The sequence below is a fragment of the Tenrec ecaudatus genome, chromosome X (genome assembly GCF_050624435.1).
Source record: "Tenrec ecaudatus isolate mTenEca1 chromosome X, mTenEca1.hap1, whole genome shotgun sequence".
Lineage (NCBI taxonomy): Eukaryota > Metazoa > Chordata > Mammalia > Afrosoricida > Tenrecidae > Tenrec > Tenrec ecaudatus.
In genome coordinates, this window is record NC_134548.1 from 50,624,745 (window position 1) to 50,648,730 (window position 23,986).

Sequence of the window (23,986 nt, forward strand, 5' to 3'; positions counted from 1 at the left end):
AGGTTCCTCTGCCACAGCGTTGAGGAGTGTTGGGGGAGCTGTCTTATGTCCCCAGGCACACAGGCAGGAATTTCCCATTAAGAAGTTGAACAGAGAATCCCCTGGTGGGGGGTTAGCAGGGCTTTTCCCAGCCTTCCTAGCTACACAGGGTGGAGCCCACCTAGCTGGGTGTGACACAGGTGTAAATGTCCTAGGTTAAGGGTCGTGGTCTGAAGGTTAACAGTAGAGTGTGAGAGACCAAGAAAGAGGCAAAGAGGAGAAAAAAAGTTAAAAAGCAAGCCTGATGAGCCTGTGGGGGTTGGGGATATAGTGAAGAGATGGAAACAAAGCAGCAATGTAGCTGAGGTAAGCCAAAAGCTCCCAGTGGGTCTGTGCTTACTTATCTTTATGATCCCCTCCTCCTGCTTTCCAGCAGTGTTGAATTTCCCTGTAAGCAACTCTCCTGAGTTGAATTCTGAGGAGTCCCTCTGGTATGTGTTACTCCGTCATCATCTTGCCGGAAGTCCAGGGTATTTCTAAACCATGGTCATAATGTTACACAAAGTGGATCCATGAACTGTCAAGAGATTTCCCAGGAACTGACAATGGTTTGTAAACTAAGCATTTCAATGAAGGCACCCACAGCACAAGCTCTTGGGTAAATGTCTAATTTGAAAAATTCTAAGATGAGGTCTTTCATTTGCTAATCCTTTAGTCTTAAGTTTCCCCCCAAAGATTTAAGGCTAAATAAGAGATCCTTGTAGACTTTGATTTGTTGTTTTGTGATTAGTCAAGAGCAACAGGGTAATATAGGAGCAACTTTATGCAAGGATAAGACTACAGCTACTTTGCTATTACTCAGACCATATCAAAACTCTACCCTATGTCCCATCTTTTTTCTGATGAATATTTAGGACACTGATGGATGAGAGTACATGATGGTAAAAACTTCTCTGTTAGCAAGCATATTGAGTATAAGTTGTATGGAAAATTATGTAAATTGAACATTGTTTCACTGGACAAAGGAATCTCTAATCTCAATTGTAATTTAGGAACATTTTCTTAAGTCTTAAAAGGGTCCATGACAACACAGAGACAGACATATCAACTGGGCCAGGGAGGCCATTAGCAGCATGAGGTCATAATAGCATTGGACGATTCATGCTAGTTAAAGAAGGCATCGAACAAAAGAAACTCACAAGGAGATGAGGGATATGGCCACCATATTACAAGCACAGCAAGATTTCCTCAGCTTCTAGTGAGGTTCCACTAGGAAGGATAATATGTGTATACCGGCGGTGAAAAAATCAACTAAAGAGCTAAGTAGACCAAAGTATCTTAAAGTGGGGGAGTTACCAATGCCTGCTGACAGACACTCCCCTTTACAATTGACCGGTGGTAGGAGCTGCCTCCGGGAGCCTTGCTCTTCCTTGGCACAGCCAATTTTTTCCGGCCTCGGAGGGAACCCAACCACTATTTTGATGGCTTATGGGTGCCCTGCATGGATAGCAGATAGTGTGGGCATATTGGTACAGACATTCTCAATACCATAGCTATACATTCCACCATTTAAAAATATTTCCACCTCCTTTGCTGCCTCCTCCTTTGGTGTCCCTCCCACGTGCCTGCGCCCCCACCCCTGCCAAGAACATATATTATGTACTAAAACAACCAAAGGAACAAAAGACCCCAACCACAAGGCAGTTTTAACTTTTACTTTATTCTCTTCAGTTTTTTTCTAATACTTATTTTATTCTAGTCCTCTCCCACTTCCTCTTCCAATGTAACCTCACATTTCTGAGAATATGCGTTCCCGCCAGGCAAAAATAAAAGCATGCTTGTAGAATACCATATACCCAGCCAATCAAGGTCCCCCCCACCTGCCTAGTTTGCAGACATACCCACATTCACATTGCCATAGCAACAGAACTCCAACACCCATATTGAAGCCAGAGCACCCCCCCCCCGCGTTTTCACTCCTTTTCTACACATCCATACTCCCCTCATTTATTTCTCTATTTTAAAATATTTCTTGCGGGCGGCCACGGGGGACAAAGGGCGGGCAGGCGGATCAGTGGGGAGGGGTGGGGATGGAGCGGGGCCCGGCCAGGCCAGGTCTGGGGGGCTCCGCATGCTGCAGCTGCCCCCGGATACTCCGTACCCCACCGCCGCCCAATCGCCCAAGCCTCGGAGCAGCGCGACCCGAGCCCACGAGCTAACCCAGGGAGGGGCCGGGCGCTCGCACGTGGCCCTGGCGGCTGCCATGGCTGATAGTGGCCCCGCGGGGGGCGCGCAGCTCCGGCGCCAGCCCACAAGCTAACCCAGGGAGGGGCCGGGCGCTCGCACGTGGCCCTGGCGGGCTGCCATGGCAGACAGTGGCCCCGCGGGGGGCGCGCAGCTTTGGCGCCAGCCCACGAGCTAACCCAGGGAGGGGCCGGGCGCTCGCATGTGGCCCTGGCGGGCTGCCATGGTGGACAGTGGCCCCGCGGGGGGCGCGCAGCTCCGGCGCCCTGCCCGGGCACTGGCAGCCCGAGGCCTCTTGTCTACTTTCAGAGTCCTCCTGGGGCTGCAGGCAAGGGCCCCGGCGGCGGGGAGGACAACGGCCCAGTGAGGCGCCAAGGGAAGGTAACCGTCAAGTAGGACCACAAGGAGCTACTGAAGCGTCTCAACCTGGAGGAGTGGATCCTGGAGCAACTCACGCGCCTCTACGACTGTCAGGAAGAGGAGATCCCCTAGCTGGAGATTGACGAGATGAGCTGCTAGATATGGAGAGTGATGACATTTGTGCAGCCAGGATCAAGGAGCTGCTGGTTGACTGTTACAAACCCACTGACTGAGGCCTTCATCTCTGGCCTGCTGGACAAGATCCGGGGCATGCAGAAGTTGAGCACCCCCCAGAAGAAGTGAGGGTCCTGGACCCAAGTGAACCGTGGCTCCCACAGGACAATCACTGCCCCCCGACCTCGTAGCAAAAGCAATACCCGGGGGGCCCTGCGGCTGGGCCTGGTGCCGTGAGCAGGGCTCCCCGCACCCCTGGCCCAGGGACCTCTTCCCTTGCCCCCGCATTTTCCATTTTTGGGGTTTTCTATTGTTATTAAACGGACGGGACTTTTTGTATTTTTATATTGACTCTGTAGCGCGGGCCATTGAATAAAGCTAGGCTATGCCTTTGGTGCAAAAAAATGTTTCTTATAAACATTTATATATAGATACATACATATACACACACAAAGTTTTCTGGTGAGTATTTGGTTACATTTTTATCCTGCCTCACCTATTACATATTTCTGCTCTTTTTCTCCTTGTGCAATATATTTGCATGAAATTTATTGTTTGATTACACTTAAAATGCATTTTCCCATTATTTACAAATCTTTTGGCCTATCTAGATGGTTGCTTATTATTACTATCATTAACTTTATTTTATTCTATCTCTTTTTTCTCTCCTCTACTTACCTACCTCCCTTTTCCTCAATTTCACCACTGTATATTTTCTGGCTCCTCTTGGACCTCTCTCATGTCACTAGACAGAACCAACTACCCCTACATGACCCAGCAGTTCCACATACCACTGATAGCTACACCACAAAGTTAAGGAAAAAGCAGCCAAACAGTGAATCCCCCAAAAAACAAGAAAAACAAACAATTGAAAATCACCCAAACCTAATGGAGTACTTCGAAAAAGAGGTCCTGGAACTACCAGAAACAATTCAGAAGAAGCGATATCTGCGTCAAGGCTTAGTGTTCCAGCCAGGAAGGTTGTGGCGTTGGTAACTGAGGAGATTCAAGTTCCAGCCAGGATGATTGAAGTGGTTTGCAACGAGTGTTTGAGGAAGAAGGTCTGCATCAAACGCAACACAGATGACACCATGGGGATCTTAAGCTGATTGCAGCCCAAACTGGTACCCATTGGAACAAGATAGTACTTAAGAAGTGGTACACCATCTTTAATGACTATGCATGTCTGGGTGATTCAGAAATCCGTGAGGGGATGAACTTGGAGCTTTATTGACAAAGGTAGAATTCCTTCCTCCTCCTCTGCCCTGCCCCTGCCCTGCTCTCCCCTACCCACACTGGTATGAATGCTTGTTTTCAATAACTCAACATTAATAAAAACTAAGATGCCTCAAAAAATTCAGAAGAATTATATTTAGGTCCCTTCAAGAGATGTAGGCAGCACTTATAAGAACAATGGAAGAAGTTGAAAAACTGAAATCCTTAAACCAAAAGGAATCTTAGAAGATAAATAATGAAAACAATTAAACAATATAGTAAAAGATTTGTCTACATCTTTAATTAATGATTAGAAGGAATTCAGTGGAAACACTGAATTTTTGGCTTTCACTGTCATCCATTGCCTTTTGCAAACAGGGTGCTCAGAATTTAGACTCTAATATTGGAGAATCCTTAGACAAACTAGGGAGAAAGGATTGGTGATTTGCTTCCTGGAAATTAGCCCATAAAAAACTCAAGGAACATAGCAGAACATCTGACTTGCTTACTTTGGGCACATAATCACGAGGAAACAATTGTTAGAGGAAGACACTAACTAATTGGTGAAATGGAGGACCAATGAGGTTGACCCTTGGTAAGATGGATTGGCACAGTAGCTGCAGTGATAGACTTGAACTTCCTGGTGATGGTGAGGATGACACAGGATTTGCCAGTGTTTCATTGTGTTTTGGGTAAACCTTTGATGACATCCAGTCATCCATCTACCTAGTACATGTGTATAACTTAGTATCAGAGAGATTCTATAAAGCTTGTAAAACAAGTAACTCTTAAACCTTCACAAATTCTTTTATTCCTACCTAGTTTCACTACTCTATGCCAATAAACAATATGCTTGTATTGTTGCTTTTGAATTTACAGTTGTAAGCATGTTTGATTTTTCCCCCTACCCTGCACTCTCACACGTTTCTTCAACCTCAGTATTCAGCAATTGCATTATTTTGACCATGTAAATTAATCGTGGCTGAGCCATGCGATAAATGGGTTATTCTCAGTAAAATAAAGAAGCTCCCTCTTTTATAATATTTGATTTATCCTAGTCTGGACTCAAATTTTCTCCTCAATACATACAGTATTCTTACAGTATTCTTTTAAAGAGATGGTGCTACTTGTATTTAACTTGGGCTTCTTCCTGTACAACAGACCTTGTAGTTTTAGAGGACTCTTGAACATTCTATAAAACATATGTACTATGATTGATTCAGTTCAATATTGATGGACATTTGTCTTTTCCACTTTTCGTATGGTGGCAACAGTGAACGTTTCTTTTCTTTTTTTCTTAAAGATCATTTTATCGGGGGCTCTTAACAGCTTTTATAACAATCCATACATCAATTGTACCAAGCATATTTGTACATATGTTGCCATCATTTTCTAACCATTTCCTTTCTATTTTTGTCCTTGGTATCAGCTCCTCCTTTTCCTCTCCTTTCCCCATCCCACCCTCATGACCCCTTGATAAATTATAAATTATTACTATTTTCATGTCTTAACACCAACCGCTGTCTCCCTTCACCCACGTTTCTGTTTTTCATCCCCCTGGGGTCGGGGTGGGGCGGTAGTATGCATCAATCACTGTGATCAGTTATCCCTTCCTCCCCTCCTCCCCTCCCATTTCCCCTACCCTCTTGGTATTGCTACTCTCATTTCTATTCTTGAGGGGTTTATCTGACCTGGCTTTGGTCCTTGTGTCATGAGCTTTTACCAGCAAACACTCTCTGGTCTAGCTAGAATTGACAGGTAGAACTGGGGTCATGATAGTGGTGGGAGTGGGGTGAGGAACCCTCAAAGAACCAGAGGAATATTGTGTTTTATTGGTGCTATATTGTGCCCTGGTTGACTCATCCCTTCCTTGTGACCCTTTTGTGAGGTGGGGTGGTGTCCTATTGTCTACAGATGGGTTTGGGGTCTCTGCTCTGACCCCCTCTCCTTCTCAACAATACGTTTTTGTTTGTTTGTTTGTTTTGGGTCTTCTGTTGTCTGTTAACCTGATCCTCTTGACACCTGATGATCACACAGCCTGGTGTGCTTCCATGTTGGTTTGTAGATTGTAGAGAATACCAAAAATATGCTTACTTGAGTTATTAACAACCTGCAATATGCAGATGACACAACCTTGCTTGCTGAGAGTTAGTAGGACATGAAACACTTGCTGATGTAGATCAAAGCTTGCAGCTTTCAGTATGGATTATAACTCAATGTAAAGAAGACCCAGGTCTTCACAACTGGACCAATAGGTCATTTATCGTGAAAATGGCTTTAAGTCCCTGAGTTGACCTAGCCTGAGTTGAATATTTAACTGCTTACAGGGTTTAGGAACACCACCTTTTGTCTCTATTCTCTACCTGTTAGTGGCTGTATCACCTTGAGCATGAGATTTACTTTGTCTGTCTCAGTTTATCCCATCTTTAAATTGGGAGGTAACGACTAATTGTGAGAATTAAGTGAAATAACATAGTAAAGTACTTAGAAACAGTGTTTGATACATATGAAGAATTCAAATGTTAGAAAATTGTCTAGTTCCATTTCAATCTTATATTTCTGTGAAGACTTTTACAATAACTTTAAAATATCTCATTTGGCAGGACTGGTACTTAAAGTGCTGTGATCGTTTCCTGATTGATGCTTTCTTATCAACATTCAGTAATATGTGTCAGTACACATACTCAGAGAGCTTAACAAATACAGAATTAAGTTACATTTTATTATACTAATTAGCTTGTGATGTAATAGATGTGTTGTATATAAGAGAGAGGGGCATAAGATAGGGTAACATGTATAAGTTCTTGGCTTTGTACAACTGTTAACAATTTCTAAAATGTTAGTCATGGGTGATTAAATGCATTTTCTTTTTTCCGCTCTTTATTCCTTTTGCTTGTGCAAATTTATTAGGCTGCTGGTTTGTTTTTTTTAATGAGGGAAGTTATATGCTTTTCAACCACAATTCTTGTGTAATTTTCCCAGGTTACAATAAGAATTCTCAGAAGCCTAAGAAATAATTAAAAAGCAAAACAAAACTTATTTTTAAAGTTCAGAATTGTATATAAAATACAAAGTTTTCTTTAGAACCCCTTAAATAATTTAATAGTTTATGCTTTAAAAATTGTATGAGTTGGATCATGTCATTTATGGCATATTTAAATTTTCCCTTCGAATTGAACTTGTTTGTTATACTTCGCCATTATACAATGAAATAATGAATCTTCTCTCTCAAGTAATAGCTTCTTAACCCAAAACTGCAGCATCCTGATAGTTCTTCTCAATGCAAACAATATTCATGATAGTTTTCACATCCTTTGCCAACTTTACAGTCTTCTGTATGTTATCACCTGTTAAAATGTACTCAGAACTCATAATAATGTTAAGGATTTGTCAGACAGGACGTTGGTAAGTTGATTATTGCTGTTGATTTGTGGAATATGCGTTATTATTTTGGACCATAAGTACTTTTTTAGTTGCCACATTTCATGGATGACATTGACCTGTTGTCTTCTTAAATTCCTTAATCTTATGCTAGCTGCTAAACCACTTTGTCTATTTTTGGCTTTCAGAATTATGGACTGGATTGTATATTTTTATAATCTCTTTAAGTTTTGGTTAATTTCCAGCCTTATAGTTCTTTTTGTGTTTGAGCCATTGTTACAGCTATTGTCAACCTATCTTGTTGAGACCCATAGTCTTTTTCAGTGTCCTTATGTTTATTTAACCAAACATGATGTTCTCCTGTGATTGACTCTTGCTTATAAGTGTCCAAAGTATATGAGACAGCATCATTTTTGTCTTCTAAGGAGTATTCTAACCTCCATCGAAAACACATTTATTTATTTTCTCTGGCCAATTCACTAACACTGTGATTCAAAGACTTATTCAGCTTTAATGTTCCTTATTGTCCAGCTTTTGTGTTCATGTGAGAGATGATTGAATGTACCGTGACTTTGGACAGGCACACTGTTTTCCCCATGGTTGTATCTTTGCTAATACCATATTTCAGCAGTTACTCAGTGCAATACAGAGATTGATTTCTTGTCTTTTGCTTTTTGGGCATTGCTTGTGGATCCATGTAAAATGAAATCCTAGAAAACTTGTGTATTTTTCTCTTTCATAATGTTTGCTACTGACCCAGTTATGAGGATTTCTGGTTTTCTTTACATTGAATTGTAATGAATACTTAAGGGCTATAGTGTTTGGTCATCATCAGTCTTCAGATCATCTTTACTTTTAGCAAGCAAGGTTGTAAGGAGTATTAGAAAATAGTTTAATTTGTTTTCCTTTACATATGCTTTTAAAATTATGTTAGTGTTTATAGCTAACAAGATAATTTACTTAAAATACTTTAAAGATGAAATGCTGACATGTATGATGCTTGAGAAATGCTATTTTTATCTTTTAGTTCATCTTCTGCTTTGATATTTGACTTTGTCAGCATCATCTTTGACCTACACCACCAGCTTGTGGCTTTGTTGGGATATATTTAAGAATTTATTACTTAATCATGAATGTATGGGTATATGAATTTTAAATCAGCCCATTCTGCTTGTTATGTGCAAAGTATGAATTTTAAGTGTCTTCCCTTAAGAAAACTGGAAAATATACTATAGAATTCCTCTTAATTACCATGAAAACATATTTGGATAAACTTTTAAAATAATTATCAAACAATGGTAGGACCAGAAATTTCTGAATATCTTGCTAAGCACTTTACACACACACACACACACAATATAACTATAATAAGTACTTTATTTACAATGCCATTATTAACTTTAAAAAGTCATTCATTTAATGGAAAATTTATACTGCAGTCCAATAATTTTATGAAATTCTGTAATATATTAAAGCACTGTAATAAGTTATATTTTTGTACTCTTTTTCTGCCAGGTAAGAATTATATATAGCTTAAACAAGAGAATTATGACAATTCATGCCACCAAATTATAGTAATTTCTGAGACGTCAGTGTAGCATTGAGTCTCTTTAATAATAGGGAAACAGAATGATTAGTTTTCAGTGGTTGTGATTTGGTGCATATGCACATTTAGATAGCTATGAGTGAAATAGGAATAGCTTCTTAGGTCTTAGGAAGAGTATAGTCTTCCCAGAATTCGTCTTTTTTAGGATGAGTCCTTCTGTTTTGTTTTTTGGACATTTTAAAACTCCTAACAATTGCTCTAGTACAAAAGAAGAAACGCATCGGGGAACTCTATTCCACATGCACGTTCTTATCGCAACAAATGCACCTGAAAAACACTGGAAGTGATGGTTGAAGGGTTTTTAGTAATAATAGAAATTATTGTGGATGCCCAACCTAGGAGTTTTCCGGGAGTACACCAGAGATTTGAGAAATCAGAAACATTTTTTTGTTTAGTGACCCCAGCACACAGTATAGCACAACAACATTGTGGAATATTTAATGGGAGGAAAAGCTCCCCAGCATTTTCTTAAGTTAATGACAACTAGAGTTTCAGGACTCTTGTTCTTTAAAGGCCTTTGTTTCCTCCAACTGCAGTTCCCTAGGTTAGAGCCACAATTGATACCCTTATAGTGGCTTTTTTAGGGATGAAAAAACATATATGTATATGTTGAAGTTGGGAAAAGTTTGGAATAGGCCTTAAAATAGGAGTTGGTGTGTTTGAAGTATATTTTGAGAAGGGAGAAGATAATGGAAAGGCAGGTAATATGTGGTAATTTAAAGCTACTGGTAGTGTTTCTGGCAAAAAGTAGCTGTTTACTATAAATTCTAGCTAGAGATTCTATGAATTCTTATTTAATTCAATAAAAGTTATAGCTGGTGGTAAATAAAGATATGTGTATTCCAAAGCAGTTTTGTTGATATAAATAGACCATAGTATTTGGATTTGAAGTTTAAGCATCTAAAGTAGTATTCGAATTTAAATCAAAGTGTTCCTACATTGAATTTGGCAAATATTATTTCCATTTTATAGATTGGAAAAGCAGTTATTTTATAACAAGTGCACCATTTAATAGATAAGGAAACAATTTCATCTAGAGAATGCTACATTGACTGTCTGAAAATAAGTGAAATATACTGATTTCTTGTGTAGCTGAATGGAGGATATATATATTCTCTCAAGAAGGAAATGTAATTTAGGGTTTGTCTTTTTCTTAAATTGTTTGTATTTTTTTATTTCTAGGCTGTTCGCTGCTACGAGTCTCTAATCTTAAAAGCTGAAGGAAAAGTGGAGTCTGATTTCTTTTGTCAATTAGGTCACTTCAACCTCTTATTGGAAGATTATCCAAAAGGTAAATTTTTTTCCTTTGTTTAACTACAGTTGGATTTATTTCAAGTAGCTGTAATTATATCTTAATATTATGTTTACATATTTGTTAAGTGACCCCAGAACACATTATAACAGAAAAACATTGTGGAGTGTTTAGTGGGAGGAAATTATAAACTCGTGAGTATAGTAAATAATGAGAAAGAAAGTGGGAATAGGTGGTGTTAAAAATGATCATTTTCACAAGGTTAAATCTGTGTATGAATTCATAGCTTTATTTGCAAAATGTGGATGTGGGAGGGCTTTAGGGGGATGGTGTTGGGGAAGGCAGGGCAGCTGGTTTAGAAGTCAAACAAGGGCTCCACAGAGGCATGGGACACAAAGCCAAAGGACTTTTACCGTTAGACCCTTAGAACAAGGAGGCATTAGTGGGCGACTTGTGAGTATTTTCTTTCTTTATTTGGAACCAACTGGAAATTTTGAGCTGGGTTAAACTACGCAAGAAAGTCCTAATTGGTTAGCTTAGATTTCTGTTTCTGAGAGCCAGTGGATTGACTTAGGTTTCAGCCTCCTGGGAAGATCAGATATTTTACAGGAAATAGAAAATTACTAGGTTCTGATGTAGGTTCTGCAATAAACTTGAGTCCATCTTGGGTTTAGTATAGTCAGATTACAATGGTAAATGGAAATTCCATGTAACTCCAAGTAAATAATAAATATATTGATAATTTAGTAAAAACTAATAACTTCCTACATACGCATTATAGCTTTTTCTTGCCTAGTGAAAATTCCTGACCTTTAAAGGTTTAATCTACTATAGTAAAAAGTATGCCAGTTTGATTAATGCATGGTCATTTTGGCAAAATAGGAAAAAGTAGCAAGACCCAGCATTGTTTTCTATTTTATCCTGTGTCTAAACCTTAACCATTTTAGCTAGAAAGTATTTGAAAATAAATCTGATCTGTAGCTATGCAATCAGAGATGATCATATGTGTATTTTGAGCCTTGAATAAAAACAAGCTTTTATTCCTTTGGACATGCTTCCTGTAAGAAATTAGGTGAGTTAATTAACTGAAGATAGTCCCCCAAGATAGCCCTTTAAACAGTATCAAGCTGCCAACTCAGATTCTTACTCATTTAGGATCTTGAAAGCACTCATACTGTATACCACCCTTTGCCCCCAAAATCCATAACTAAGAAAAACTGTATTCGAAGTAAGAATGTCTTACCTTTTTGATGATAGGGTTTGTTGTGCTTATTTTCAAGAAGTATGCTTTTAGTGAAGGCTTGTTGGTATGTTATTGCTTTAGTACACCACTATTATGTTCTGTCAAGTGTACATTTTTTTTAATGAAATGGAAATTTTTGTTTGAGATAGGTACATTTGTGGGGTTTGCAGTTAGGCTTATTTCCCAACTTTCATACTTAACACCTATATTACTTGTAGCAGGTTATATAACATTCTTGAGTTTTTGTCTTTTATCTATAGACTCATAGTAAGCTTATAGGGCAAAATAGAACTGCCCCTTTAGATTTCTGAGAGGGGCACTAAGAGTCAGAATTAATAACTCCATGGTGCACTGAGTTTGAGTTTGAGTGAATCTGCAGAGGGTCAGGGTGACAGTGAAGGGAGTGGTGGGATATGTTATTGTTATGTGAAACCGTTTAATGTGCAGCAAAATATATTCAGTTCTGTAGGGTAATATTTGCTGGTAATGCACACTAATTTATACTTTGTTAGATATTTTAATGAAAAGTAATACTGTAACTTACTTAAAGGAAACTAGTATATAAAAGAAATACTAGAGCACACTAATTTAAGAGCACATAAATAGAGACCCAGACTTGAAAATTATTTGTGCATGGGGTTGTTAGTCTTGCTGCTTAGTTGTCATTAAGTGATACATACAGTTTTTTAACTATTGTAGTTTTATTATTTTTAATCTATAAAGACTAAATGGGCTTATTTCATAGAAAATTAAAATGTAGAAAACAGTTATGGGGGAAAAACCGTGGGAAATCTGTCCATAAATAAAAACTCCAAGGGTTAAAGAGCTTCTAAGCTTAGAAAATATATTGATAGCTGATTTTGTTTAAAATGTTTGAGAACACTATTCTTTGTTAATTGGAACAAGAAAAAGGAAATCTTGCCTAAAGCAGTTAAAAAGAATTTCTCAGTGGTATGAATATGGACTGAGCCAATGAAGAGCTCAGACCGGGATCACACAGTGAAGATGATTTAGGGTCTTCCAAAGAGAGCCGAGTTAGACATTTGCTGTCATCATTATTAAACAGGTTTAAAGCATTATAAGGGTTTCCAATCAGATGATTTTCTCTCATTCTCTTTTAAAGACTTTAGAGGAATTTAGTTGCCATAGGATTAGGACATTTTTTCCATGGGGGTGATAACTGACTTGACTGAAGATTACAAAAATTGACATGCAGTTTGGACGTAAGGACTATTGCCATAGCACACTTAACAGAAGTAATGCATGGGGATGGGGGCCATAGCTTGGAAAATAAGCTGGGATAATGCACATGTTTTTTGCATAAAATTCATACTGTCGCAGTGTCTTTCCTCCCTTCACCTTTTTCTCCTCCCTTCTCCTCTCTACCTTTCCTTTCTCTTTTTTTAAAGGTCACTGATGAATATATCGCTCAGCAAAATATTGTTTCTAAAAACTGAGCAACAAGCACACGTATTGCTACTATTGACTCTCAGGAGAAGTAAACAAATGAAACTTGAGTCAGTTTGACTCATGATTTCCTGAGTTCACAAGAGCCCCTTTTGAGGGGAAGTCAGTAGGTTAGAGGTGATGCGTGAATTTTGGCACACACAAATACCTAGTATTAGTTAGGACATCTTGGAGGACTATGGAGCCAGGTAGTAGAAAATTTGCCATAAATATGATCAGAGAATAGGCAAAAGTAGATCAATGAAACAATAGTAGATCAAAGAAATAATAGAGCACTTAAGTGTTATGAGATGAGGGCCCTCATGTCATCTAGTTTGTAGAATGAGCAGGGTGTTGGGGGTTCTAGGAGCTATTGTAGCACATGACCAAGCTGAGAATCTGAGACAGATGCATATGCATATACTATTCTTCCATTGAAGGTGTACAGGTACAGGGCAGTGGAATATTGAGAGCTGTGAAGCCTCAACAGATTTGAGTCTGAGATATAGCTGCCAATTCTGAGACACCTCCCCTTTTCTGTCTTCTCTGTTAGATTTTTTGCTTCCTATAGTTTACATATCTTCTTTTTGGTATATACTCTTCTTTTAGGGAATTATGCTCGTTAGCATCTTCGTGGGGAAGGATACCTTGGGAGTTCGATATTTTTGAGAATTTGCATATTTAGTACACTCGTATAACTGTTGTTGGTTTGAATATGTCATTTTAGGTTGGAAATTATTTTCTTTCAAATGTTTGGAAGCATTGTTCCATTGCTTTATTTCTAGAATTGATCTCTATTCTTTAAAACTAGCAACTGTTGGCCTTCTCTTCTGGAAACTTTTCTGGAATTCGTTCCTAAATTGTCTCCTTCTGTTCTTTTTCTCTTGGAGCTCCATTAATGATACCTCAGACCAGCGTTTCTGAACCTGTGGGTTGTGACCCCTTTGGGGGTTGAACAACCCTTTCACTGGAGTCACCCGATTCATAACAGTAGCAAAAGACAGTGATGCAACGAAAATCATTTTATGGTTGGGTCACCACAACATGAGGAACTGTATTAATGGGTCACGGCACTAGGAAGGTTGAGAACCACTGCCTTAGACCTTCTCTAACTTCATCCTATTTTCTGTTTCTGTCTTTTTGTTTATTTGGGGGGGAGAATTAGTTTCTTGATTCTAGTCCTTCTACTGAATTATTTAATATTTTGTTCTCAGAATTTTATTTTAGAGCAACTGGTTTGCCCTTCCCTCTTTATGTACGCAGTGTTCTCTTATTTAAGACTCAGAAAAGTAATTGTGGGCTTTTTTTGTTGTTGCTTTTTTCACCCCTATTTTTATTTTCTATCTTCTTGACCTTTATCTCTTGTAAGTTTTAGCTGTATAAATATATAACATAGGCAGAGCTAAGAACTGATTGACTGGGCAGTATTTTGTTGGAGATGAAGTTTTCTATGTATGTATTTGATCAACTTGCCGAGAGAAGAGTTTGCCTGACGAGAGTGTGCATGCATGTTTAGCATTATTGAGGGAGTGAAGGAATTTGGTAAGCAAATTGTTACTCAAACAGTTTTTATCCTTATACTCCTTATTTTAGCACCTACATATTGAGCCAGAATTTGAAATTGCCTTCTGCAACTGATCAACAGACAAATGTTGGTTCCCAATAAGTTCTTCTAGTAGCTTTATGGTTTCATTTCTGTATTTAACTCTTTATTCTTTGTTTTTGAATTGTTTTAGTACATGATCTCATTTAGAAATTTCACTGTTCTGCTTTCATGTATATGCTTAAGTGCTGGTTACTATATCGAATTCCCACTGATTGGAAATGCCACCTGTATCCTATTATTTTACTAGAGACTCATTTTGGAATTTCAGTTTTGTATTGTTTTTATTCCGTTTGTAACTTTATGATAATTTAAAACAAAAGTTTCTTTTCATTTTCAATGGTTTCTACCTCAATTGCCTTACCTGCCTAATTTCATGAAAGTATTTCAAGTAAGGTTTACAATTTGTTCCTATTGTACAGATGCCTATTATTACATAAAGTATTTTATTGTTCTTATTCTATAAAAAGTTCATAAAATTGCCTTAAAAATTCCCTCAGCATATTAGAACCTGTCACAGCTACTACGCTTGGCTGTCATGCTTTTGTCTTCAAAGACTTTTTTTGTCTTTTGGCTGGTCCTCAGTTACAAGTGTACTTATAGGATCACCGAGGGATCTTTTAAAGTTAAGAGGGTACTTGAAAAATTTGTGAGGTATTGTCATTTTTTTTAGTTATATTTTCTTGCTGTCATTTTAAAGCTTCCCTTGTACAAGTGATTAATTAGTACCCTAACACTATTTCCCTAATTGATCTGTATTGAAATTTGTTCATGAATTTATTAAAAGAAGCATTTCACCACCAAATCTAATGTACACATATAGCCTTTAATTTATCTTTTTGTTTCCACTTCATCGGAATTTTTAGGTTGTCAGGTTGTATTCTGTTTCCAGATCCTTTAATGCCTTAAGATGGATTTAAGGGTATGGGATTGATGTACTTATTTTAGAATTGAACTAAATGTAGCTTAAGAATAAAGTAAAGGTGGATTTGTTATTGGTGAGTTTTTAATCATTTTTAGAACTGAGTTCCCTCGTGAGAATAAACTGTTATATTTGAGAGTAGGAAAAAGGTTTAAACCCCATTAGTTTTTTTCTTTGAGGAATGTCAGGCTGAGTCAAGGAGTAGTCTACATTTTATGTCTATTCACGTGTAGGCTTCAGATTTAACCATGGTTTTATATCAATGAATTCTTATATAGCTGACATTTGGTATGAAGATTGGCTCTTAGTATGGAGGCCTTATAGTTTGAAATTGTTTAGCTTTTGAGATACCATTCTCTGCCATTGGGTACGGTGGAAAGTTAAGTTATATATTCTTTTTTTTTTTAAGGGTTTTCCGGAAAACCTGCTAGACAAATTCTAAAAGAGCTGTAACACTAGATAAATATTCTTTAAGACATTCTGATTATAAAATATATAATTATGCTAATAATTCTTTTTCATCTTTCAGCATTATCTGCATACCAGAGGTACTACAGTTTACAATCTGACTACTGGAAGGTTAGTCCACGTTTGTTTGTCTATTTGTTTTTTGGTCAGATTATTGTTGATTATACTAAAAATGAATGGTTCTTTCATTTTTTAGGTTACCTACATAACATAAAACAGACGCTTGGGGAAGTGAAAATAAATGTTATTTTGTTTGTGCTATCTTACATGAACAATATTATTTCTATTTGATTAAAAGAATTAGATTTCTTCAACTTTACTCTTGATCCTGAATGATAATGATTTAACAGGTTGTAAAGCCAACTAAATAGTAAAGTGATTTTAAAATTTTCTAGTCTCAGATGAAAGGATTCCATTGGGGTTTCCCCGTGCAGGCTCTAACCCTGCCGACTACGCCATTATGATACCAGGAGTGGGGTGGATCAATTGTTTCTAGGGGCTCAATATCCTCCTTTTCAGGATCATCAGCCCATATGTTCCTATCCCATGTTTCAGGGTTCCAACTTTTTCCTATCAGCCCTCACTTTGGTATCAGACACTGCTCTAGGTCTACAAATCAGCTGACGATGTAATTCAGTCACTCGCATAATGAGACTCTGGACCTGGTGCTCAGCAATGTCAGCTCTATTACTAGAGGAGAGAAGGCTTTCCTTTGCAGCACAAATGGAAGTTTTCAAATCTGTTAGTCTGTACCTGAGGCGCGCTTCTGAGGCTGAGACCATCGCTCTCCTTAATCACATATTCCATTGTAAGAAGGACCAGCCAACCAGCTTTCCTATACTTGTCATCCTGACAAAACTGGAAAATATCAAAGATACGATCACTCAGAACCTCTCCTTTAACCAGCATCTCATCTATCTATAGGTATTAGCTTTGCTACTTCACACCATGGATTAGTAAGAGTAGCAGACTTATCCATGCTTTGGGGCGTTGAAGTAGCATTATTAGTTCTGCTAAGACTAATCAGGCTGGAGTGCCAATTTAAGAAGCCATATTTATGATTTTATTTCTCTAGAAGCACTCCCGGTACCAAATACAATATGTTACTCTTGGTACTTCAGAGAAAAAAATCCACAGAAATTAATGTATAAGAGAGAGCTTTATATAAAGGTTAAGTGCACATCAAGAAAACATCCCAACCCAGTGCTGCCCAAGCCCACAAGTTCAACATTAACCCATTTGTCCAACACCAATCCACAAAGTCCTCCATCTCACAAAACAGACTCAATGACGCCGACTGCAGGAGGAAAAGCCGAGTCAGTGAATGTATAAGCATCTCAGCACTGGCAGGGGTCTCCACGGCTGTTCCAGCACCCAGGGCTACATCAGGGTAGGTCCATGTGGCTTCTCAGGGATGTCTCCGCAGGAAGTCAGCCTTGCAAGCTGAAGCAGGGAACTGCTACGGCAGCTGCACCCTGGTGTGATCATCAGAAAGCAAGAGACCCAAGAACTCGAAAGGCGAGGCTCACGGAGCCATTTATGCCTCAACCCTTCAATTAACCCCACATGTGTTTATATAGGCCAGGTTGGTACAATAAAATAAATGCCTGAGCCTCAAATGGAAATATTATGATGAAATCTATTTGTAATTGGTGCTTTGAGGGGAGCAGAAACTAGACATTTTAATAAGTTACCTAAATGAAGAGCTGTGCATACCAGTGCAGCCGTGGATCATCCACTTTCTCATCTTAGTTTAAGCAGTGTAGAAAGTTATACTGGAAAGTTAATCTTTCACATTGTTTATTTTTCAGTATACGCTTATTTCTCAGTAGGTTTTATTTGGTTTCATTTCAATTTCAGACATACTGACTTATTTAACTTTTTTATTTGTAAAAGTTAAAAAAATATATTTTGGTAATAAAAATGTTTGGAAAATATAAGCAACACCCATGTTTTTCCACTAATCTGTGCCTGTGTCTCTTTTTAAAAAAGCTTTATGTGAGATATAATGTGCATAATATAAAATCCTTTTAATGCAAGTATTCAATTAAATTATTTTAAATAAATTTTCAGAGTTGTACAACTATTGCCGTAGTCTTATTTTAGAATTAAGAAATCTTATACCCACACCCAACCGTTGATAACTACTAATTTATTTCTAATTTCTCCAGATTTTCTGGGTATTTCACTGTAAATGAAGTCAAATGATTTGTGATTGTTGATGAGTGGCTTCTTTCATTTAGCTTATAATTTTAAGGTTAAAGTTCATTCATGTTTAGTGTTTCCTTTTTAATTACCTAATGATACTCCCATTGAATGGCTGTACCACACTTTGCCTCCTCCGTATTCATTGTTTGATGACCATTTCGTTGAACTCACTTTTTGATTGTTGTGAATAATGCTGATATGAGTTTTCATGTATGGTTCTTGTGTGGACATAAGTTTCATTTCTTTTGGGTAGATAGTAGGGGTAGAATTAATGGGTCATAGATTGAGAAACTGCTCAAACTGATTTCTTAAGTGACTACCATTTCATATTCCCACCAGTATTGTTATGAGGGCTTCAGTTTCTCTAGATACTCGCCAAAACTTGTCTGCTTTTTGAGTGTATTGAGTATGAAGTAGGCTCTTACTATGATTTTGATTTGCATTTCCCTAGCAACTATTGAAAAAGTCCCAAGGTTGTGGAAGTGGCTTGTACTAAATTGCCAATCTAAATAGAGACTATAGTCGAGGAAATCTTATGAGCAGTTGTACTCTTGAGATTCATGGGTTGCTGCAATGAGTTGGAATTAACTGATGAGCAATAGATTATTTTGAAATGACAAAAGGTTGTAAACATTTAGCTATTTGTATGTCTTTAGCAAAATGTCTTTTCAAACCCTATGACTTTTTAAATTGGATTTTTAAAAGTCATCCTGTTTTAATAATTCCATATGTATTTTTAATATCCCATGTCAACTAATTTGCAAATATTTTCTCATAGTCTATAGTTTGCCTTTTCATTTTCTTGATAGTGTCTTTAGGTTTTCCTATGTCTGAAGTTTTCCTTTTGTACTTCAGAAATCTGTTTAACTCCAAGTCACAAAGAATTATTACATAATTTAATTATTTTCTTCTGTGTTGTACATTTCCTGAGCCTGATTTGTGTCTTTCATATAATTGTTAGTAATTCTTTGTTTACTATTTACATTATTGGGATTACTTGGTCAAAGGCTAAGTGCTAAATATCAATTGAATTATTTTTCATACTTATTAATAATGTAGGTGAGTGCTTGTTTCTCCCTCTCTTTCTCTCTCTCTTCCTGTTTGTCTCTGTCTCTTTTTCTCACTAGGTATCTTGAAAAGCTAATAGGTGTGAAATGGTATTTCATTGCAGTTTTAATTTACCTTTTGGTAATTTATAAATTTTGTAGATATTTACAACATATCTTAAAACGGTTGTAGACATTGTCATCCGTTTTGTCATTGGTAGTTTTGCTTTGTTTTTGTATATCTGGTTGGTTTCTTTTTACCTGTGCAGAAGTTTTTAAATATTTCCATAATAAAATATATCAGTCATTTCCTATATTGCCACCTGTGCTTTTGATTATAGAACAGGTTTTTTTCCTCATTCTCAGGTTTTGGGGAAATTTGCCTATGTTTTTATTCTCGTGCTAGAATAACTTCATTTTTCATACTTAGATTTTAGAACCAATTTGAATTTATTTTTATATGTATGTAGTGTGAGGAACACTTAATTTTATCTTTCATATGGTAAATTATCTGGACACTATATTTTTAAAATTCAACTTCCACTAACTTGAAGGGTTGCCTTAATTGCATGCTAAATTACCATATACAAATTTCTCCATTATGCACCTTCTGGTCCATTTCATTAGCTTAGTCTCTATTCAAGAACTAATACCACATTCTTTTATTTGTAGCAGGAACCCTGGTGCATAGTGTTTAAGTGCTTGCCTGATAATTTAAAGGCTTGTAGTTCAAATCCACCAGCCACTCTAAGAATGAAAAATGTGGTAATTTACATCTGGAAAGATTACAGCCTTGGAAACTGTGTTGCTGCACGTCTGGCTTACTATGAGTTGGAATTGACTGGTTGGCATTGGGTTTGAGTTTCTGGCAAAAGTTTTATGATAGGCTTTAAGCCTTTCTTATTCTAATTCTCTTTGTAGTTACAGTCGATGATGCTGACTCATTGCGACCTTATTGAACAGGATAGAACTGCCCCTGTGAGTTTCTAAGACAAATTCTTCTCACTCATGATTAGAAAGACCTATTTTTCTTCTGTGGAGCAGCTGGTGCAGCCCAATGCATAACTGCTACCCTACCAGGGTTCCTAGCCTTTCATGATTGCTAGGTTTTTCAAGTTATGACTAACTTTGTCTACCTCCACAAAAATAACATTATTATTTTATTTTCCTCAAACCCTTTTCTCCCTCTCCCCTCTTACCTCTCTCCTTTGTGAGGTATAATTTCTATTACTTTAAGTGTACACATTGTTGCTTTGGAGTAATTATATTAAAACTTTGCCATCACTGAACGTGTTCACTTTTGTGGCTCTTCCCCGTAATTCCTATTTCTCATACCTTGTCCCAGACAATGACTTTACCTGCTTCCTTTCCCTCCAGTTTTACAAGCAGCATGTCATCTTTGGTTTTTCGTATTGTGCAAAATACCATCCACATTGTTTCTGAGATGTTAAATGTATCAGTCATATGTTCCTTTTTATTGTGAGTGGTAGTTTATAGAACTAGTATGCTATGATTAATTTTCCTATTCATTAGTGTTGGGCTGTTAAGCATAGTGTCCACAGTTTGAAACCACTAGCTAATCCACAGAAGAAAGAGCTTTCTAATCCCGTGAAGAGTAATGTTCTCAGAAACTCCCAGGTGGACAGTTCTAGTCTGCCCTACAGGGTTGCTGTGAGTGCATTGACTCAGTGGCAGTGCGTCTGAATGAGTGAGATTTATTGTTAGGTATCTGGGTTTTTACCCCCCCCCCTCTTTTATTGTTACTCTGAATAAAATACTACAGAAATAATTTGCCTTTGTATTGACATAGATGTTCATTTGTTTTGGTATACCAAGGAATTGGGAATATTGGATCCTATTGCAAATGTATACTTAACTGTTTAACTATTTTGTTGAATGATGATATTATTTAATATGCTAACCAGCAGTATATGAGCTTTCCACATCCTTCATAGGTTTCAATGTTGACAATCTTCGTAATTGTTGCTATTTTACACATACACACACACCTCATTTTGATTATCATTTGCATTTTCCTTATGACTAAATTATTTTGAGACTTGTATGTGCTGCTGGTTTTTGTACATCCTTTTTATAAAATCACTTGTAATTTAACAAATATTTTAAACTTACTTTTTCATAATCATGCCTATTCCTGATGAAAACTCATTGGTCAGATACACGTTTTGAAATATTTTCTAGCCATCTGTGCTTTGCCTATTGTTGAGCAGATAAAAGCATTTAAAAATTTGAGGGTGCTTATAGTGAGCCAAGTATCAATGTTCATCTCTTCCTCTCATTGCCCACTGAGCTTCTATTCAGTTCATAAAAGACTATCCTTTGAAAATATAATTAACAATCTTTGACAAAAATAAACAGACCATTTAACTTTGTGTTTCTTTCTGGAACCTCTATTATGTTCCAGTGACTACTGTGATTTTAAGCCACATTGTTTTAGTGAAATCGTATACTATTAAGTTCTTTGTTCTTATCTGTTTGTTTGTTTTTTCTTTAGGTTCTTTGCCTTTTCTATAATGTTTAGAATCAACTTGTCAGTTTCTTTGGCTAGGATTTTGATTGAGATAACTTTATATGAATGAATCACTTTTGGGAAAATTGTTATCTATAATAATGCATTTGCTTGCTGATAAGCATAGAATACCTCACCACTTCTACAGGTCTTTAATTTATTTCAAAGGAGAAAGATGAGGCTTTCTCCTGCCAAAAAGAGTTACAGCTTCAGAACTCCAACAGGGGCAATTCTACTCTGTCCTTTAGTGTGTTATATATGAGTCAGAATCAACTCAATGATGGTGAGTAATATAGTAATTTACTTCAACAATTTTGTGTAGTTTTCCATACATATTTTGCATTAACTTTATTCCTACTATTTAAAATGCTATTTTGTAAAATTTATTCAGGATTGACTCATTGACGTGTTTGAATTTATTGATGATTGAAAATTGCATACTGATCTAATATGTATGTTAGGCTAAGTAAAAATGTATTGCTTTATACACAGGCTTATTCGGACAAAACATGTTTAAATATACCTCTGTGACCAATGGATGCCTGCAGACAAGTTCTCTTAGTAATGCACTTGTCCTAGCCTCATGAAAGTGCTTTCCATCCAAGTTCCAATCAAAACAGTGGCTTCTGAGGTGATCTGCTGGGCCAGTTCAATTCAAGGTTAGCGCTCAGAAGGTTATGGGGACTGGCTGCTTTTTCAGATTCAAAAGGGAGTAATTTTGATGATATCTCCCAAAGACACAGGATGGGGGCTTACTAGGAAGAAGTTTTCAGAAAATTGAAAACTGAATTGGTGAGAAACGGGCTAGGAAAGTTGCACCAAGGAATTACTTTCTTTCACAGCAACTCATATGTTCATTCCTTGAGGGTAGCAAGACCCATTGGAAAACCTTACCCTTATATTCTTGATCTTGCGGTGCAGACCTGTTTTTTTTCCCCCAGAATATTGAAAAGAGATGATTTGAGTCCTTTGATGGCAAAACTGCCTTTTTGATGTGCCATCAATTAAAGAGCACAGAATTCTCTGGGGAATGGTTAGGGGAGATGTGAGAATACCACTTACGTGTATAGACCTAGATGGTGGATTATATTTAATATAGGATTATGTAGTTTTGTTGTAATAGTTTTCAACCTACCCATCTATCATATTAATATCACTCACTGTGTGTAGTATTTTACACAAGCAGAATATTATTTGAAGATGTATGTTAACACACTAGCCTGTGTGATCCCAAAATTAACAAAAGCCAAATATGATGAAGGGAAAAGTGTCAGAACGTAAATTGTGAACACCCATTTGTCGAAGGCTATGGAGGACAGTGGGAAGCCCAAAACTGTCACGGGAAGCCAGCTCCTAACACAACATTACGGTCCGGTAGGCGCAATTGTACAGCGATAATAAGTAAAGATCATAGTAAAGTTATAGAGAGCATGAGAGACTGAAGAGAAGTATTGAAATAAATGGAGTCAGACATGATTCATAGTAGCATGCTCACCTCTGCCCTGCTTGGTGGTCCACGTGAAGGGAGAGAGAGTCTTTAATGCTAGCCCAGGCTTTTTATATTCTCTGGGGACATGCAAGCTCCCTAATTATAGGTGAGGACATACGTCACAGGAAGGGGCTGTGCTTCAGGTAATACAGTAATGAGAGAGGGTGGTCTAGGGACATACAGGCAATAGGAAGAGGGTTTGGCAAGATGGGCGGATCCTAGACTTGGGATGGCAGCTTAACCTTGGATGTCACAGAACTGGTTTGGTTTGACCTGTTCCTTGGCTCATCTGATAGAGACCATTATCAGTGGGGTGTGAACTCCACCTACAGGAACCAAGCTAATGGTCTCAGGGCTCCAGGGCTGTGGTGTGGGGAGACAGCAGTCTGGCAGGGACTGCCTTCAGGGAAGATGCCAGTGAGCATCTGGCCTCCCCCCACACAAAACACATCTACAGAGTAGCTAGTCAGGTTAAGCCTCTGGCAGATCCCCTCTAGCCACATGCAAGGGAGTCAGATAGCTTTAGTATCAGACAGAGATTGTAACTTGATTATGATGGATCCAGTCAAAGTTGAACTCTCCCCCTTGACTCAACATGAATTTGTTCTAGGCTCAAGTTGCTTCTTCCATGACAGAAATTTTTCCTATGGCTTTTAAAATAATGTTGGTGGTCTTTTCCTACTCTTTATTTGTATTTTAATCTTTATATTATTATTATTTTCTTCTTGCCTTTTTGTTTCTTGTATCTGTTGGATTTCCCTGTGGTGAAGCACAGGAGTATATGCTTAGAGATAGTAACTGACAACAATGGTTTATCCAG

The 23,986-nt window shown here is 37.7% G+C and overlaps 1 protein-coding gene and 3 pseudogenes across 6 annotated transcripts in view; 3 read left to right on the forward strand and 1 right to left on the reverse strand.

Moving 5' to 3' along the window:
* The window catches only part of KDM6A (lysine demethylase 6A), a 182,531-nt gene that overhangs the window by 50,223 nt on the left and 108,322 nt on the right, over window positions 1-23,986 (forward strand). For 5 of the 6 annotated variants that reach the window (XM_075539642.1, XM_075539643.1, XM_075539645.1 and 2 more), the window contains exons 3-4: window positions 10,142-10,250; window positions 15,955-16,004. The exons of the other annotated variant lie outside the window; for it this stretch is intronic. In XM_075539642.1, the coding sequence (XP_075395757.1) occupies window positions 10,142-10,250; window positions 15,955-16,004 (159 nt within the window). The remainder of the gene's footprint in view (window positions 1-10,141; window positions 10,251-15,954; window positions 16,005-23,986) is intronic. 6 annotated transcript variants of the gene reach the window in all.
* LOC142434580 (protein phosphatase 1 regulatory subunit 14B-like) lies at window positions 2,243-3,162 on the forward strand (annotated as a pseudogene).
* On the forward strand, window positions 3,780-3,991 carry LOC142434955 (ubiquitin-like protein 5 pseudogene; annotated as a pseudogene).
* On the reverse strand, window positions 15,832-15,883 carry LOC142435270 (U7 small nuclear RNA; annotated as a pseudogene).